Here is a 19,770-nt window from a genome sequence, read left to right as displayed (position 1 = left end):
ACACGGCCGACCCGGGTTCAAATCCCAGCATCCCATATGGTCCCCTGAGCACCGCCAGGGGTGATTCCTGAGTGCAGAGCCAGGAGTAACCCCTGTGCATCGCCAGGTGTGACCCAAAAACAAACAAACAAAAAAAATAAGATAGGCGCCAGAGAGATAGTACAGTGCACACAGCTTACCTGGGTTTCATTCTCAGCACTGCATATGGTCCCCTTCTCCCCAACAAAAAGGAACATCAATATATTAGTAACCAGTAGTAACAATAATATTTTCTTCACATTTATATGATTAGAGGATTTAACAATGTATGGATGATACTTAATATAAGAATAAAACTTTTTAGGTGCCAAATCAATACAGTGGTGAGTGTGCTGGCCTTGCACCTTGCTGACCCAGGTTCGATCCCTGGCATCCAATATGAATCCTGGTGCACCCCCAGGAGTGATTCCTGAGTGTCAAGCCAGGAGCTCCCTTTAAGCATTGCTGGATGTGAGCTTAACCACGCCTCTAATAAATAAAATATAACTTTTAAAAATATGTTGTCTAAATTATTATTTTTTAGGGGCCACACCCAGCGGGTGTTCAGGGTTAACTCCTGGCAGTGCTCATAAGTGGTACTGGGGAGTGAACTAGGATCAGCTGCATGCAAGGCAAGTACTCTTAATCTCAGTACAGTCTCTCCGGCCGCTCACCTAAATTATTATTATTTTTGTTTTGAGGCCATTCCTAGCAGTGCTAGGGATCACTCGTGATAGGGCTCAGGGGGACCATATGGGGTGTCAGAGATCAAACCCAGTCAGCTATGTGCAAGGCAAGCACCCTACCCACTACTCTCGCCCCTGACGAGTTATTATTTTATGTAGTATCACCCATAAAGTACCAGTTATCGAACCTGGATTCCTACCTGCTATACTGTCTCTCTGGCCAGTCACCTAAATTATTTAAACTTAACTAATATTTTTTCATAAGGGTAGGCAAATGCTAAGTGATTTTTTTCCCTCACTGTATATGTGTAGATACATTTTCTGGTTTTGGATCACTCTCAGAAGCGCTGAGGGACTGGCTCAGTATTCAGTGGTCTCTCCTGGTGGTGTTCAAGAGACCGTGACCCTGAGCCTTCTGCACACAAAGCACACACTCCAGCTCACTGAAGCATGTCTTGAAACCAGGGCTTCACTCTTGCAAGGCATGGAATCAACCACTGAACCACATGTCTGGGACCTCTCCTCAACGTTTGAAAGCTGACTGTATTTAAAATGTAAAACAATTTGGGGGAAGACTTTGGTTGTGTGGAATAGCAGTAACAAATTTAGGGAGTGAAAAAAATTATAGAAAAAAGACATTTTGATAGTTAAGCTGATTTAACCAATGAGTTTATTTCCTTTGTGTATGTGCTGAGGACGGAACTCAGGGTCTCACGCACATGGGACCTGTGCTCTGCCACCGAGGCTGTGCTTAGGGATTACGACCAGCTCAGTGATGGGTGCCTTATCAGTGCTGCGGGATCCAGCCATTTAAGCTGTTTCCTCATCCCACTTATTTATTTGCTTTTTCAAATGCTTGACCCTGTCCACTAAATCTTTGAACACACATTTATTGCTTAAACTGAACAAAGTCTAAAAGAGCTTGGCTTAGCCAAAGTAAACCCCTATGCCAAGGCCAACAAACTTAGATTGATAAGGAGCTGCATTTTTCAAAATGAAGAGAGTTGCACTTAAAAGAAAACAAAACTGGATTGGAGAGACAGCCCAAACCTGTTGATTGGAGCTCATGCTTTGTATGCAGGAAGTCTGGGTTTACTGTAGTCATACTACTTGGTCCCCTGAGCACAACCAGAAGTAAAGCCTATTCCCCTCAACTGAGCAGGAGCCAGCCCCTGAGCACTGTTGGGTGTGCAAAAAATCAAACCAAACAAAAACTAATGTAACTTAGAGAACAAGCCAAAGAATTTTTGTTCCTTTGAAGCGTGGCCTTCATTTATATTTTGCTTTCTTCTCTTTCACTCTCTTACTGTCTCTTTAGGGATGAACCAAGGTTAGCTAATGTGCAGGGAATGTGTCCTGCCTACTGTACTCTTTCCAGTGGAATTTACTGTCTTCTCAGAAAGGATCAGTTTCTCTTTGAGATCTGTTTTCTCTTTAAAACATCCAGAAGCTAGTGTCTTGTGTGTGTTTTAAGATTTCTTGGGACATATGTCTTGGGATTTTATTATAGGGAATAATTTAAGTGACAACACTATGACTAAAAGTATCATCTTCATCCTAAAATAGCCTTTGTATTTGTACCTTGTACAAAGGCCTTTGTTTAATTCTACACAGAGCAAATATATTTCTACTAAGATTAGGAGGCCAAGGATAAAAATAGACTTTGGATAGAATGTAACAGTTATTTGACTTCTTTCTGTTTGTTTTTTAGGCTGAACACTGTGGTTCAGTTTTGTTCCTTTTGTATATAATGTAATATTTCATAGTCGATATTTGATAAGAAAGAAACGTACTTCACAGTTGAGAAACCCGTTTTATCAACAGTACGAATCTGTGGTTTAAAGAAGTTTTAACATCAGCTCACAGCAAACCTAAATACACCGAAAGTAGCTATGATTGTTTCAAATAATCAACAAACTATGCTGTTCAATCTCTGCAGTTTCCACCAGTCTTTGGCATTGAAAGTAAAAACAAAACGAAGCAGCCCACTTGCCCAGAGAGGAAGTTTATAAGTTTTTATCTTACTGTAAAACCTTAAAGGAGGAAATCAAAACTGATACTTAAATGTGTTCTTCAATGTGCTGCTGACGAACTTCAGCGTGACTGTGCTATGAATCAGCGAGTTTCAACATTATTAACATCATTTCTGTGTGCTCCAGCAACTCCGACTCCGAATCAGATCCGACTCCTCGATCTGATTCGACTTTTATAACACGTATTCGTTATTACTGTTTTTTTAAAACCCCGCTTTAAAACAAGGCAAAACAACCAAGCTTGGCTCGGCTCCCGGGGTACAGTGTCAGGCCATAACAGTGACGCCTGCCCTCGCTGGAAGTCTTCGGGACGCTCCCGGGGGAGGGAGAGCCACTGTCACCTGCCGAAACCGGTCCCCGTGCCTGACGGCTCTAGGAACCTGGCCCCGATGACGTTCACGGCGGCGGGGGATTTCCGTGCCGGTGACACACGCCACTTCCTGCCCGCCGTGGGAGCCAGTGACGTGGCAGGCGAGGCCGGGCGCGTTCCGGGCGGCGGGTCGGGACACCCGAAGCTGTCAGGTGGCCCCGAGGCCGCCCCAGCCAAGCGCGGAGACGACACCGACCAGCGGCAGCGGCCCGCGAGCCCGGAGCCGGAAGTGCCACGTGTCCCCACTGCGCCTGCGCCGGCGGCGGCTGACAGACACTTCCGGTCTCGGCCTCCCTCCTCGCTAGGCTCGGCTGCCGCCTCCCAGCCCGGCGTCCTGGGCTCGGCCGGCCGGATCCGCAGGCCTCGGCTCACAGGCTCGGCTGCGGCGGCCGGCGGGCTGGGAACGATGCAACGCCATGTCTAGGGCCTGACGCGCTGCCCGCTCTGCGCCCCACCTCGAGTCCTAAAGCCGCGAGCCCCGCTTCCAGCTTTCCGCCCGGCGCTGGCGCAGCCCGCGACCGGCCCCGGCAGCCACCACCGTCATGTCCCAGCCTGGGATCCCGGCCCCCGGCGGCGTGCCCGCCGGCCTCCAGGCCCCGAACGGGGCCGGCCTGGCCTCGGGGTCCGTCTACACCAACGGTGAGTGCCGCTCGGAGCCGGGCGCGAGTTGACCTTTGGTTGCCGCCGCCGCCGCGGGAGGAGACCGAGGAGGAGAGAGTGACCTCCCGGCCCGGGGTGGGGAGTGGGGTCTGGGGCCGGGCCACGGGGGCCGCGGTGGAGGCGAAGGCGGCGCCTGCCGCTCCGCTTTGGGTCAGGGTCTCCTGTTCCTTCCTTCATTCATTCGGCAGCCGCGTTGGCGAGGCCCGGCCGGCGGGTCCGGGTCTGAGCAGGGCCAAAACCAGCCTGCGAGCCACGGAGCCACGGAGCCACGGAGCCACGGTGTCTGTTTACGTGTCCCGGCCATGCGCCCCCCCCTCCGCCCCGCCCCGCACCCCTGTGCCTCGGAGAGTCCAGCTTGCGATGCGTTCCTTTTTCCGCCGCTTTGCCCGCCTTGGCTGCTGCTGGTGGTGGGGATGCCTAAAGCGGGGCTGGGGGGGTGGGGAGGGGGGGCTCAGATTTTGAATTTGCGGAGATGGGAGGGGGTGACTGTCGGGGGCCTTGCACATCTTCCGCAGTTGCCTTGCTCGGAATTGTCCTCAGGCCATCCCCAGTTCAGTGGGTCGGCTTTGTTTTCGGGCCGGGTTGCAGCGGTGCTTGCTTCGGGAATCACTTCCTGGGGACTCGGGACCATATGGGGTGCCGGGGAGGGGGCTCGAACCCGGGTCAGCCGCGTGCAAGGCACGCGCACTCCCTGCTGCACTATCTCAGATGTGGGATGCGCGGGGAGCTTCGAGGAAGTGTTGGGTTACCTGGGAAAGCGGTCGCACGCAGGTCTGCGCCTTTGACGCCAGTGTACAGGTGGCAGAGGCGTTTGGCGCTGGACCGCCTTCTACTTCTAGCAGGGTTCCTCCCCAAGTGTCCGACTGTGTGATTTTGCTTATTAGAGTTCTAACAAAGACATTTTCTATCGGCAGCCCTGTCAAGTTACTCATTTTACTTGGGGATTTTTGGTTTATGGAAATAAAACTAGTAGAATGTTTTAAAGTACAGTACAATCCAGGATTACTGTGAAGTTCGAGAATATAGGCATTCTTCGAGATTGCTCATTTGCATTTTTTTTTAAAGAGAAGACTACTGTTTTTCTTAACAAAGAAGGCTCTAAAAAACTTTTAACAATGTCTTTGAGTAGGCAGAAGAGAATTAAGTGTGGGTACTCACTGAAATGGGGTTTAATTTGAACCTATTATGCCTTCACATTTATGGTAAAGATTTAGGTAATTTCATTCTAAACTAATTATCAATATGTTTATTGAAGATGGAAATAATTTGTTTTTGTTTTTGAGGTCACACCCGGGGATGCTTAGGGGTTACTCCTGACTCTCCACTCAGAAATGACTCCTAGCAGTATTCAGGGGACCATATGGGATGCCAGGAATCGAACTTGGGTTGGCTGCATGCAAAGCAAGCACCATACCCGCTGTACTATCTCTCCAACCCCATAAAGATGAAATATGAAGTAAATAATCTTTATTCATAAATAGTTTAGCTTAAAAAGCTATCTAAGGTTATGGCTTTTTCTTATGCATAAATGCACTTTCTTCATGAACTTTAAATGGCAAAACTGCTATTAGTATTAATAAGTTTCCATGAAAGTGTAGTTTTCATAATCTTTAAATGTGAAAGGCATTATACTGTGATTTACTATATTGGAGATGCTAGCACTTTGTTGATTTGACCCAGTGCAACAGATGTTTATTGCACACCTACAGTGTCCTGTCTTTGGGAATATGAATGATGAATGATGGTAAGAAAAAAAAGTCCGTGTACACAGATTGTATAGAGCCAGTTGAGCATCCAGATAAGGGAGAATTTTTTTTTTTCTTTTTGGGTTATACCTGGCGATGCTCAGCGTTATTCCTGGCTCTGCACTCAGGAATTACCCCTGGCAGTACTCAGGGGACCATATGGGATGCTGGGAATTGAATCCGGGTCAGCTGCATGCAAGGCAAATGCCCTACCCACTGTGCTATAGCTCCAGCCCCAGATAAGGGAGAAAATTATTGAACTACAAAATGCATATCCTTGTAAAAATGTTATTCAGCACTGGAGCTATAGTACACTGGGTGGGGCGCTTTCCTTGTGCTAGGAAAGATCAAGGTTTGGGTTTGATCTCTAGTACCACCTATGGTCTTAGAGCACTGCTAGGTGTGACCCCAAGCCCTCCACCCCAAAGTAAAAAAAAAAAAAATTAAGAGATCACTTCCAGTAATGTTACAGTGTGAACCTGGTGAGGGTCAGTAGGCCACACCCAACAGTCCTGGGGATGGGGTGGGATGGATGGTGCCTAGGATAGAACTCAGTGTCTTTAATATGCTAGGGATGTATTCCTCCATTTAAGCTATCTTCCTACATTCATTTTTTAAAAATTAAATCAACTTACTGTTATCATTTTGCTACACTCAGCATCGTTTAGGGCTTACTCCTGGAGTGCTTCGGGATGTCTCAGGAACAGTATTCATTGCTGGGGATCAAACCTGGGTCAGCTATGTGCAAGGCAGAAGCTTTTTTTGGGTCACACCTGACTGTGCTCAGGGCTTACTCCTTGCTCTGCACTAAGAATTCACTACTGGTGGGCTCAGGGGACCATATGGGGTGCCAGGGATCAAATCTGGGTCAGCCACTCCATTCAAGGCAAGCGCTGTACCTGCTGTATATACTGTTTACTGTTCAGCCAGACCCCAGCAAGGCTTAGGGCTTATCCACTGTAAGCTCTCTCTAGGCTCCCCGTTTTAATTTTATTTACATACTATTTTGGGTGGGGGGGGTGCGCCACACCGAGTAGCTCACTGGCTGTTCCTGGTCCTGTGCTCAGGGTTTGTACCTGGTGTATGTTTGGGGTACCATACATAATGCTGGGATTGAACCAGGCTTGACTGATTGCAAGGCAAATGCCTTACCCTATCCCCTGTAAAGATATAGTTTTGAGGGACTGGAGAGATAGCTCAGTAGATTGATGAACTCATGCTTTGCATGCAAGAGGCTCAGCTTCGAGTCCTGCTGTGGTATGGTCCTCTGAACCCCAGCGCCATCTGGGAGTAGCCCCTGAGCACAGCGGATACAGCCCCAAAACCAAAAAAGCAAACTAAGCAAGATTCAATTTTGACAGTCCCTTTTTTAAAAAATTCCCTTTAATAGTCCTATTTCTTTTTTTGTTGTTGTTTGTTTTGTTTTTGGGTCACACCTGACGATGCACAGGGGTTACTCCTGGCTCGTGCACTCAGGAATTACTCCTGGTGGTGCTCAGGGAACCATATGGGATGCTGGGAATCGGACCTGGGTCCGCCGCATGCAAGGCAAACGCCCTACCCGCTGTGCTATCACTCCAGCCCCTAATAGTCCTATTTCTGAAGCTTGCTGTAGAAGTATTCTCAGGAAAATAGGTAGTATCCTATGTAGTAGATTCACTTATTGTTCAATCCCCTAATAATAAAAAGTAGGAATGTAGTAGATAATTGTGGGTGTGGGGTGTTATTTCCCTAAAATGCCCATTGAACTTCAATGCTGAAGTCTAGGGGCGTTATTTAAAACAACAACCACAACTTTTAGGTTGGCCAGAAAAAGGCAGTGCACTTGCCTTTTATGCTGCCAACCCAAATTTGATCCCAGCACCCATGGTTCGATCTCCAGTTCCCCGAGTCCCACCAGGAATGACCCTTGAGCACAGAACCGTAAGCCCTGAGCACTGCTGGTTGTGGCCCAGAAATCTAAATAAACAGGAAACCCAGTTTAACTCTTAGTTTAACTGCTTAACTGTTGTGTCAGAGGTCCAGAGAGAGAGCTCAGTGGGTTTTCCCTACAGGGAAACCCGGGTCTGATGGCTTGCTTGTCAAATCCTCTCAGTAACAGTTCCCCAGCATAGAGCTGGGAGTAGCTCCATAGCACCACCAGGTCTGGCCCCAAGCACCCCCCTTCCTCCATATCTATCTGTTTATACATTTTATGTACAAATTCAATACTCTGGGCTTGCTTGCAGTGTAAGCAAGGTATGGCATGGTTCATGTTAAATTGAATCATGTGTAGATGTTTCAAAAGTTTTTTTGTTCGTGGTGTTGGAGATTAAACCCAGGGCAAGGCAAGTGAAGTACATCCCCAGCCACTTGCTCTTATGGTTTTGTTTTTTGTTATGGGGCCATACGTGGGGGTGTACAGGGCTTACTTCTGGTTCTGTGCTCAGGGATCACTCGTGGTGGTGCTTAGGTGACCAAATGATGTTGGGGAGCAAACTCAGGTTGGCTGCATGCGGGCAAGCACCTACCCACTGTACTATAGCTCTGTCCCGAATCTTAAGATATTTTCAGGTTAAAGCAAAAACCTTAATGAAAACCCTTTTTATTTTTCTATCAGCGGTTTAATATTGCAATGTCATACTAAACAATTACACATCAAGACATTTCTTTCTTTGATAGATTGTTGCATTGTTTATAATCCAAGGTTTGTCTAGACAGATTTTTCTGTCTGTGTAGATTTATGTACACATTTCCTTTGCAAATATTGATCATGAAACTGCAAGTTTATTTGAACTGGCAGCTGTTCATTTCCATGTACTATCATGTAATGAGGCTAAAGGCAAATAATGACTCCTAGGGCGGGGAACCCCCCCCTCTTTCTGAGGATGGGCAAACCCGGTGGTGCTTCGGGGACCATTCAAGTATTGAGGATGGAACCTCCTGCATGCAAGCTTTGAACTGTCAAGCCCATTGAGCTGTCTTTTGCACCCCTGACTTCAACTTTGTTTGTTTAGGGCCACACCCTACCTGCTATACATTTGTTCCAGCTTCCACATTTAGTTAGATGCTTCAATAACTATTTAAATCTTTTTAAATTTTTTTGGTTTTGGACCATACCTGAGCTTACTCCTGGCTCTGTGCTCAGGGATCACCCAATATGGGCCTCTGGGAACCATATGGGGTACCAGGAATCATACTTTGCTCTGGCCCCTCGATTATTTGAATCATTTTGCCCAAAGCAGTTAGAAACTAGATTTTTTTTAATAGTTATGTAATATTTGCTTCTTTTCATACAAATTAAGTGTATGAAAGTCAATTTTCATCCTCTCTACCACCCAGATTCTCTTGTTATAGTGTACTTTTTTTTTTAAAATACAGTCAGGGGCTGGAGTTATAGTACAGCGATAAAGTGCTTGCCTTGCATACGTGGACCCTGAGTGCAGAGCTAGGAGCAAGACCTGAGCACTGCTGGGTGTGGCCCACATAGAAACAAAAAAGTGCCCCTCCTCCCCTCCCCCCAACACATGCACACACACACTAGTATATCTCATATCTCTATAATTGTTCTATTGTTATTATCTTCTATTATGCCTAATTTATAAATTATAGTTGTGTGTGGGGAACAAAAAGCTATAGTATATATAATGTACTGTACTGTTCACAGTTGCAGACCCCTTGTACTGGAGTCTTTGGGACAGATACAGGGGAAATTCCTTAATGTCTGTGTTTCCTCAATTGTAAATCCTATGAGTGTATCATCTTTCCCCACATGGTACCTAGAAAACTTTTTTGGCAGGGGAGAGGTGGGGGGCTGGAGTGATAGTACAGTAGTAGGGCATTTGCCTTGCACACAGCCGACATAGGTTTGATCCCCAGCATCCCATGTGGTCTTCCGATCGCCACCAGGTGTGGTGCTCCACAAAAAAAATTGTTTTTGTTTTGGGACTATATCCAGTGGTGCTCTAGACTTACTCCTGGCAGTACTCGGGGACGATAAGTGATGCCAGGAATTGAACACGGCTTGGCAGCATGCAAGGCAAGTGTCCTACCCACTGCTGGCCCCACCTAGCACATTTTAGGACTTTCCAGTCTTATTGAAAAAAAAATTTAGAAATGGGCATCTCTGGTTTTTTTTGGGGGGGTTGTGTGGGGGGGAGGGGGCTGGGTGGTGGCACCCGTTGTGCCCAGGACTTACTGCTGGCTCTTTGCTTAGGGATCATTTTTGAAAGTGCTTGGGGAACTATATGTGGTCCCAGGGATTGACTAGGGTTGGCCACATGCACAGCAAGTGACTTAACCCCTCTTCAGGTTAACTATCTCTTTGGACTGGAAATGGCTATTTTAAAAATTAGGTAACTAAACATGTATTCATCATTATTATTATTATTACTTTTGCTTTTTGGGTCACACCCAGCAATGCACAGGGGTCACTCCTGGCTCATGCACTCAGGAATCACTCCTGGTGATGCTCAGGGGACCATATGGGATGCTGGGATTTGAACCCTAGTCAAGCTTGCAAGGCAAACTCCCTACCCGCTGTGCTATCACTCCAGCCCCATGTATTCATTATTATTGTTTTGGGCCACACCTGGCAGTGCACAGAGCTTACTTCTGGCTCTCTGCTTAGGGATCACTCTTGGTGGGTCTTGGGGACCATTGGGAGATCGTGTGGGGCGCGGGTATTGAACCTGAGTCAGCCTCATGCAAGGCAAATGTCCTACCCGCTGTACTATCTCTCCAGTCTCATATTTATTCTTAATAATACTAGAGTACCTTTTTGTTTCATTCGGTCTGGGGTAGATTTTGCACAGTGTTATCAACTAAAATAATATGTGAATTTTTTTAAATTCAAATGCTAGACTTGTGTTAGAACTCTTTTAGAAATAAATGTCAGAAATGTAGAGCTCTACCAGTTTTACTTTGATATTAACTATGTTTATAATTGGTATTTAATACAGGAAGATTTTTTTGTCTGGTTTTTGGTTACACTTGGCTGTGCTCAGGTGTCACTTCTGGCAGTGTTCTGGGGATTGACCATACGTGGTGCCAGAGACCAAATCCAAGTCAGTGCCTTGCAAGGCAAGTGCCTTACCCACACTCTGTACTATCTTTCCGGGCCTGATAAGAGGAAATCTTTAGTCATGATCCGAGCAGACTTTGAATAAAATTGCATATAGTCATAACACTGATTGTTGCAGGTTGTACTCGCTTTAATATTTTCAGTGGTGCAAATAACTTTATACACCCATAAGACTCTTTTTATACCTCTACTTAATGCATTGAGCTTCTTTTCTTGTTTGCTGATGGACTGGGATTTTCAGGCAAACAAATAGTAATTAATATTTCTTGTTGATTATATTATTATATAATATATTATTTGTATTATATGTACTATTTATTGCTATTATTATTATTATTAACTCTTCAGTCACTGTGCAGGTACATTAGAAGCATCACTTTAAAAAAAATTTTTTTCTTTTAAATTTTTTTGAATCACCGTGAGATAGTTACAAGCTTTCACGTTTGGGCTACAGTCTCACAATGATCAAACACCCATCCCTCCACCAGTGCACATTCCCCACCACCAATGTCCCGGGTATAACCCCCGTTTCCCACCCTCCCCCTGCCTCGGAGGGTGGGAAATATTCTCCCCCAGAGAATATTCCCCATATTCTCTCTCTACTTTTGGGCATTATAGTTTGCAACACAGACACTGAGAGGTCATCATGTTTGGTCCATTATCTACTTTTGACATGCATCTCCCATCCCAGCTGGTTCCTCCAGCCATCATTTTCTTAGTGATCCCTTCTCTATTCCATCTGCCTTCTCCCTTCCACTCATGAAGCAGTTGTCCAGCTATGGGGCAATCCCCCTGGCCCTTGTATCTACGGTCCTTGGGTGTCAGCCTCATGTGATGTTATTTTATACTCCACAAATGAGTGCAGTCCAGAGCATCACTTTTGACCTTCACAACAACCCTATGAGGAAGAACTGTTAAGTTTACTGATAAGAAGGCTGAGATGAGGGGTGGAGCCATATAGTACAGTTTGTTAACAGGCACTGCATATGGTACTCTGAGCATGCCAGAAATGATCCCTGAGTGCAGAGCCAGGAGTAAGCCCTTGAGCACCACCACGTGTGGCCCAAAAACCAAAAACAAACACAAAAAAAGAAGACTAAGATGCGTGGCTAGGCAACTAGCCTAAGGTTATGCAGTAGATAACCAGTGATCTGTCTAGATTTGAACACTTGACACCAGGGAAAATCATGCATATATATGAGGTGGGGGACAAGTAAGCAAGTGCAGCTGAAGGAACATCCAGTGAACAAAATAATCATACACTCTACATACAGAAAGTAGGGAAGAAACCTCATCAGTGGCGTGGTTTTCAGTAGGGTAATGAAGGATTCTGTTGAGTAGCCTCCTCTGACCAGTTTTATCAGGGGTCTGAGATCCTGATCAATACAAAGTTCTTTCTTCAAAAACAAACAGATACCCCAAAGATAGTTCAGGAGAGATAGAGTACATGCTTTGCATGCCGGAGGCCTGGCTCTACCTGAGGTACCTCCAGGAACTGCCCTGGACATCGAGCTGGGAGTAGTTTTCATGCACCTGGTATCCCCAGAACTGAAAACAGAAAAACTGAAATTCTTTCTTGGTCTAGCGAAATCCAGGAGGCTAACGTGTGAGAGGGTTATCACACTACAAGACTCAGGCCACTTTTTAAAAAACCATTAGGATGGGGCTAGAGCAATGGCACAGTGGGTAGGACGTTTGCCTTGCATGCAGCAGACCCGGGTTCGAATCCCAGCGTCCCATATGGTCCCCTGAGCACCGCCAGAAGTAATTCCTGAGTGCAGAGCCAGGAGTAAGCCCTGTGCATTGCCGGGTGTGACCCAAAAAGGGAAAAAGAAAAAAACCATTATGAGTTACACTCAGAGATGCTGGTGCTGAGAGGACCTTATGGTGCAAGGGAAATCTTAGCTAGAGTTACATCCGGGTTCCTATTGGCGTTTTTCATCTGAGTCTGTCTCAGTTTTCACAAGAGGAGAGGGAGCGAAGTTGCATGAAATTTGATTATCTAATTCCATTTCTCCCGTTTGATCAGAACCTGATCTGCAGGACAGCACTCTTACACAGCTCTACAGTTAGATTGCCTTTGGACCTGATGGCCGTCCTGTGCCAAAGCAGTTTGCTCTGAGATCATGTGAGAGGTCTGTCTAAGGGTTAGGAGACAAGACCAGTTTACACTGTTAGGACAGTCTGCTGTTCTGAGGACCCAGGGCTTTGTGAAGAGGAGTTTGTTCGGGGGCCTGCCAGGGAGCTAGCAGAGCAGGAGGGCAGCGCCTGCACATGGCCTACCTGGGATGACCGTACCACCATCTCAGATGGTCCCCCAAGCACCACCAGGATTAATTTCTGAGTCCAGAGACAGAAGTAACCCCTGAGCATCACTGGGTGGGCCTCAAAAATATATATATATATATATATGTTATAGATACAAAAATTTAAAAAAATAATTTTTTAAAAAGTCACCATTTCAGTTCTGATCATTTCTTAGCTGGCCACATTTCCATAAATATCCATAGAAAACAAAATACAAGTGCTATCTATTAAAAGTATTATTCACATTTAGCCTTCAATCTTTATATCTATTGGTTGATATTAGATGATCATTGTGTAAGTATTGGACATCACTGTCACTGCTTAATTGCTTATCGATTTGCTTGAGTAGGCACCAGTAATGTCTCCATTGTGAGACTTGTTACTGTTTTTGGCATATCGAATGCCACTGGTAGCTTGCCAGGCTCTGCCATGTGGGTGAAATACTCTTGGTAGCTTGCTGGGCTCTCCGAGAGGGGCAGAGGAATTGAACCCGGGTCGGCTGCGTGCAAGGCAAACTCCCTACCCACTGTGCTATCGCTCCAGTATTGGACATGGTTAACTTAAAAAAAAAATATATATATATCTGTACATATATATATATATATATATACACACACACATAATATGAGCATTAAAGAAATCAAATTAGCACTGTACACATACATATATTTTTATTTTGGGCTTTGCACCACACATGTGCTGGGGCTTACTACTGGGTAGGTCCTGGTGGTAGCACCTGCCAGTGTTCAAGGAACCATGTGGTGCATGTAATCTCACCCAGGCGTCCCACACGCAACGCATGAACTCAGCTCTTTGAACTGTCTCTCCATTCCCCAATTAAAGATTTGTTGTTGCTGTTTCTGTTTTGGGCCATACCTGGCAGTGCTCAGGGTGTACTGGCATGTGAGGTCCCAGAGACTGAACCAGGGTCAGCAGTGTGCAAGGCAAGGACATTACCTGGTAACATTTGTCTAGTCCCCAATTAAAAATATTTAAGAGAATATATATGTACATGTGTATATATGTACATATATATGTATATATGTGTGTGTGTGTGTATATATAGGCTTTCTGACATAGCTTAGCTCAGCACAATGCTAACAGGACTATATTTCTTATTGAACTAGAGACCTGAGGGTTAAGATAAATTGTAGTACTTCTACACCTTTAGATTACTTAAGTTTATAATCTGTTACAAAAGGCTGACCATTTTGTGTTTGTTTTGTTTTGGGGTCACACCCCGCATGCTCAGGATTACTCCTGGCTCTGCACTCTGGAATCACTCCTGGCAGTGGTCAGGGGACCATATGGGATGCCAGGCATCAACCAGGCAAGGCAAATGCCCTACCTGCTGTCCTATCCTCCAGCCCCTTTAGGACCATGTGGGTGCTGGTTGAACTCAGGTCAGGCGTGTGAGTCAAATGCCTTACCCACTTTACTATCTATCTTTCCAGCCCCAAAGCTGGTCAGTTTTTTTTTTTCCTTCTTTTTTCTTTTTCGTCACACCTGGCGATGCTCAGGGGTTACTCCTGGTTCTGAACTCAGGAATTACTCCTGGCGGTGCTTGGGGGACTATATGGGATGCTGGGAATCGAACCTGAGTCGGCCGCCTGCAAGGCAGAAGCCCTACCCGCTATCCCGCTATACTATCACTTCAGCTCCCAAGCTGACCAATTTTAATCACACTTTTGTCGTTTTTGTAGATGAGATAATTGAGGGCTTTTTTTGGTTTGTTTTGCTTTTTGGCTTTCTGGGTCACATCTAGCAAAGCTCAGGGATTATTCCTGGCTCTGCACTCAGGAGTCACTTCTGGCTGTGCTCAGGGGACCATTGGGGGTGCCGGGGATTGAACCCAAGTTGGCTGCATGCAGGGAAATACCCTACCTTCTATACTGTTGCTCTGGGTCCCTAGTTTGGTTTTTCAGTATAAATATTATATATATTTCTGGTGGAAGTGTAACTTAAAAATTATTTGATCTTATTCAGATCTTATTTTATTTTCCGTATAAAATTCCATTTCTATTTGATTCTCCCATTTCCTTACTGGTAAAACCTTTTTTTTTTGTTTTTTTTTTCTTTTGGTTTTTGGGTCACACCTGGCGATGCACAGGGGTTACTCCAGGCTCTACACTCAGGAATCACCCTTGGCGGTGCTCAGGGGACCATATGGGATGCTGGCAAACGCCCTCCCTGCTGTGCTATTGCTCCAGCCCCTGGTAAAACCTGTTTCACCTAGAGACTGAATTTGTTTCTCACAAACCTTTTATACATTACTTTTTTGGGAGGGAGCTTCACACTCAGCACCCTAACTGCTGTGCTATCTCTCTCTGGCCCCTACTTATGGGATATTTTTAGTTGACCATGGGTTTATCCAGAGATAAGACCATGTTAAGTATGCGTCTGTACATACTTAAGAAGTTTATATTTTGGAAGTGGGTACTCTTAAAAGGCATTATAAATTTGCTTACAAAAGATCTTGAGGATTGGAGGCAGCTTAGAAACCAAAAAGGAGTCTACAACACTAATCCATTCAAGAGAAGATGAGCTAGGAGGTAGAGAGATATTGCAGTAGATGGGATGCTTGCTTGCTCTGAGCACAGAGCCAGGAGTAAGCCTGAGCATTGCTGGGTGTGGCTTCACCCCCACCCACCCAAAAAGGATATACTGTATGTGAAAAATGCTGGCTACACACCAGTACCCTTTAGCGGATTGGTTAGTTGCACTGGTGATTTATTTTGTGCCCGACTGGCCATTTTAGCCCACTGCTGCTTCCAGCATTGTGACAGAGAATTGCAAAACCATATTGTTTGTCTAAGAAAAAAAAGACCAAAATTGGAAATATTATTTTACTGTTAGGGATCGAGTCAAGGACCTCAAACTTAGAAGGCAGGTGCTCTACCACTGAGCCACATTTCTGGCTCTCAAAATACTATTTCAACTGAGTGAATATTATCTTGGTACCATTCTAAAGTAAAAATATTGTAAGTCAGGCCAATCATCATTAATCGGCCATCTGTAGTCCTCAGCTCCTACTTCATTCCAGATACTTAAGTCGTTTCTCTCTGAGTTATCAATACTGAACATTTTTCAGAATGCCTTTTCTTTCTTTCTTTTTTCTGTTTCTTTTTTCTCTTTGTTTCTTTGTTTCTTTCTTTTCTCCTTTCTTTTTTTTTTATAATGGAGGAGTATTGCTATTTATTCAGCCATTGATTAAGCTGATTGAACTGGGCATGAACTCCACATTACTTTTTCTTTTTTTATTCAAAATGTTAATTTTATTTTATTATTTTATTACTATTTCCCCCCACCCCTTTTTTTATTCACTGTGAGAAACAGTTACACAGCTTTCATGTTTGAGTTTCAATCATACAATCATCAAACACCCATCCCTTCACCAGTGCACCTTTTCCACCACCAAAATCCTCAGTATTTCCCCCCCCCATTCCCATTCCAACCCTTTCCTTGCCTATTTGCAGACAATTTCCCCCATACTCTCTACTTTGGTTACGTTCAGTATTTCGACACCAGTCTCACCACCAGTCAAACTTGCCGAAAAGGCAATGCTAGACAATCTGTTCTGTATTGTTTGTTATGGATAGAATATACTGTCCAGAAAATTCTGCGTTGTTCTCTTCCAGGAGCTTTAGTTTATAAACTAAACTTTTGAGATTACATGGCACTGGGCGGGGGGAGCAGTTTGTGGGTGTGACTGCCCAGCTACTGGAAAACTGGGAAGCTGGGGGGAGGAGGCCCAGTGTCGATCCGAACGGGCTTGGAGATCTTCCCTCATACCTGGGTTTTCCGGCCAGTTGGTCTCCAGTGAGGTTCATCCCGTCTCAAGTGAGGCTCATCCCCTTTTGGGAAATGTCATCCGAGCATGTGGAGAGTAGGTCTTGTGGCCTTGAACATGACGGTGGTTGGGCTCTGGAGGTTTTAGGCTGCCAGGGCTCTGCTTGGGGTAGGAAAGGAGACTCAACCCGCTCTACTTCGAGGTGCCCTGGTGAGGACAGCCTGGCACGGGGTCAGGAGATTCTGTGGTGCTCTCTTCCCGGAGCTTTAGTTTATAGTCACTGGGTCTTGGCCATTGATGAGATTACATGGTGCGGGGGGGGGAGCGGGGAAGTTTGTGGGTATGACTACCAGGCTACTGGAAAACTGGGGAGCTGGGGGGAGGAGGCCCAGTCCCGATCCAAGCGGATTTGGAGAGCTCAGTCATGGGTTCCCATGTACGTGGGTTTTCCGGCCGGTCTGCTCTCCAGTGAGATTCATCCCCTCTTGGGTAAGGCTCATTCTCTCTTGGGAGAGGTTGTCCAAGCGTGTGGAGAGTGGCCTTGAACATGGCTGCGGTTGGGTTGTGAAGGTTTTCGGCTGCTGGGCTTCTGTTTGGGGCGGGAAGGGAGACTCGCCCCCCTCTGGGGTGCCCCAGTGAAGATAGCCTGGTGCAGGGTCAGGACATTTTGTGGTGCTCTCTTCTGGGAGCTTTAGTTTGTAGTCTGGGTCTTGGTCATTGATGAGATTGCATGGTGCCGGGGGCATTCTGTGGGTGTGACTGTCAAGCTCTTGGAAAATTGGGGAGCTGGTGCACCTTGGAAAATTGGGGAGCTGGTGCACTGAGGAGGCCCAGTCCCGATCCAAGGGGGCCTGGAAATCTCAGTCATGGATTTTCACCTACCGCTGTGCTACAGGCCCTAACTGCATCTTTTGATCTATTTTGAGATTTATGGGTCTCTGAAATAAGGCCAATAAGTGAGCCTATATAGCTGAGCTGGAGGTGGTTTGTGGGTATGGCTTCCACATGCCTAAATTTTGGCTGTTTAATTTCTTGGTAAATTAGCCCCAAGCTGTTGGGGTCTGGCCAAAGGCATAGCAGCAGTTTTGGGATATCTGGAAGCCTGAAGGCACCATCAGGCTGCTGATGCACTTGCCCCGCAGGTACAGGTTGATCTGCTGGTGACACCACACCCCCTCAGAATGCCTTTTCATGACCATGAACTTCAGCACATGTTGTTCCTTGTTTGGGAACTCTGTAGACACTCTGTTTCATGGGGTTGACTCTCTCTTTAAATCATTGTTGGGATTACTCCTGGTGATACCTAGAGACCCCAGTGGTATGATGCTCTTGTTCAGCAGTGCTGGGGGTAGGGAGTGGGGGGAGGGGCACGACATTTTATTTTGTGTGTGGGAAATTGTATAAAGTTTGGGTTAGAGAGAGCGTAAAGGGGTTAAAGCACATACCTTCCATGCAGTTGACCAGATTTGATTCCTGTTACCAGATGGTACCCCAAGCATCCCTGGATATAACCCTGAAGACCCCCAAGCTCTGCTGTGGTCTCTCAGGTATTCCCATGCCACTTCCACAAGATCGCACACACAGTGACATGCTGACTAGTTGAGAATTGCTTGGTCTGGTCCTTGGGTCATTTCCTTCCTTTACTTTTTTGTGTATGTCTGAAATTTGTTTTCAAAGTTTCACATATTGTGCGGAGGATCAAACTGGGGTCATTTGTGTATAATGCAAGTGCTTTAACCGCAATACTGTCTTTGTGACACCACCACCACTTTTCTTTTCCATTTTAACCATCCAGTTGGTGTGAGGTATTTCTCATTATGGTTTTGATTTACATTTCTGTAATGACTGATAATGTTAAGTATATATGTATACTTCCTGGTTATTTGTATATTGTCTTTGGAAAATATTTGAATAACTGCATAAATCATTTGCTCAGTTTTAAATTGGATTATTTGACTTTTTATCGTTGAATTGTATATGTTTATAAAGTAATACTTTGTTTGCCTGATTAATTTTTCTTTTTATTCTCTTATTGAAAGGTCCTGTCCAAAATGCACTGTTATCCTCACAAGTGCCAGCGAGCCAAGGATATAATTCTCAGCTTCCAGGATCCTACCCTCATCTAATGCCAGCAAAGACTTTGAATCCAGTTTCTGGACAGTCTAACCTTGGTGGTTCTCAGACTTTTTCTCCATTGAGTAATTATCAGGGACATGGGCAGACTATTAATAGACCACCTGTGGCTTCCAATCCAGTGACAGCCCCACTCCATAGTGCTTCTGTTCCCCGAATGCCTCCTCCACCTACTCCTCAGAATCCAGCTGCTACACCAATGCCTTCTGGTAGCTTTCTTCCTGGAGTGAATGTACCACCACCTGTGAATTGGCAATATAACTATCCATCCCCAGGAACACAGACAAATCATATTCCTCATACGTCATCCCAAACAACGGTGTCTGGGAATACAAACTTTCCAAGTCATCAGTATATTTCTTCTGGAGAGCCTTCACTTCAAAACAACTTCATAAAATCAGGTAGAGGTCGTAATGTGTAAAGATGGGAAACTTTCATACGATATTTGAATTAATGTTTTGAGCCTTAAGAAGTTATGAGAGACTAATGGTTCTTATTGATCTTCTTTGCTATTTGATTATTTGCCTCATCCAGCATTACTTGGGGGCTACTCTTGGATCACTGTTTCAGGGGTTGCTACCTGTGTTGCTCAGTGGACCTTGCAGTGCTGGGACTTGAACCCAGGGCTCAGCACTTTGACTCCTTTGAGGAAAGGTGGCAGAAAAAGTGAGGCCCTTACCTCTGCTATGGAGTTTGCTGCTTGTTTCTTCTCTGCCTAGGGTATAACTCAGGGGGCCAGAAACATCTCCTATATAAGGCATAAACTCTGCCACTGAGCTACATCTGTTAAACTTCTTGTTTTATTTTTTGGGGCCACATCTAGAGGTGTGTGGTGACCCCAGGGGTCATTTCTCTTAGTACTTTGGGGATCATATGTTGCCAGGGTTAAACTCATGCCTCATTGCATGCAAATCATGTACTCAGCTGTTGAGATCTCTCTCCAGCCTCTGCCCTTTCCTGATATTG

General features: G+C 45.5%; 1 protein-coding gene across 1 annotated transcript in view; it reads left to right on the top strand.

Moving 5' to 3' along the window:
- Positions 1-3,393: 3,393 nt before the first annotated feature.
- SEC24A (SEC24 homolog A, COPII coat complex component) overlaps positions 3,394-19,770 on the top strand; it is a 67,525-nt gene continuing 51,148 nt past the window's right edge. Inside the window, exons 1-2 of the mRNA XM_055142576.1 lie at positions 3,394-3,746; positions 18,711-19,205. Coding sequence (XP_054998551.1) covers positions 3,650-3,746; positions 18,711-19,205 — 592 coding nt within the window. The 5' untranslated portion in view covers positions 3,394-3,649. The remainder of the gene's footprint in view (positions 3,747-18,710; positions 19,206-19,770) is intronic.

This window comes from Sorex araneus, chromosome 6 (assembly GCF_027595985.1).
Source record: "Sorex araneus isolate mSorAra2 chromosome 6, mSorAra2.pri, whole genome shotgun sequence".
Lineage (NCBI taxonomy): Eukaryota > Metazoa > Chordata > Mammalia > Eulipotyphla > Soricidae > Sorex > Sorex araneus.
This window is presented reverse-complemented; position numbering and strand designations above follow the sequence as displayed.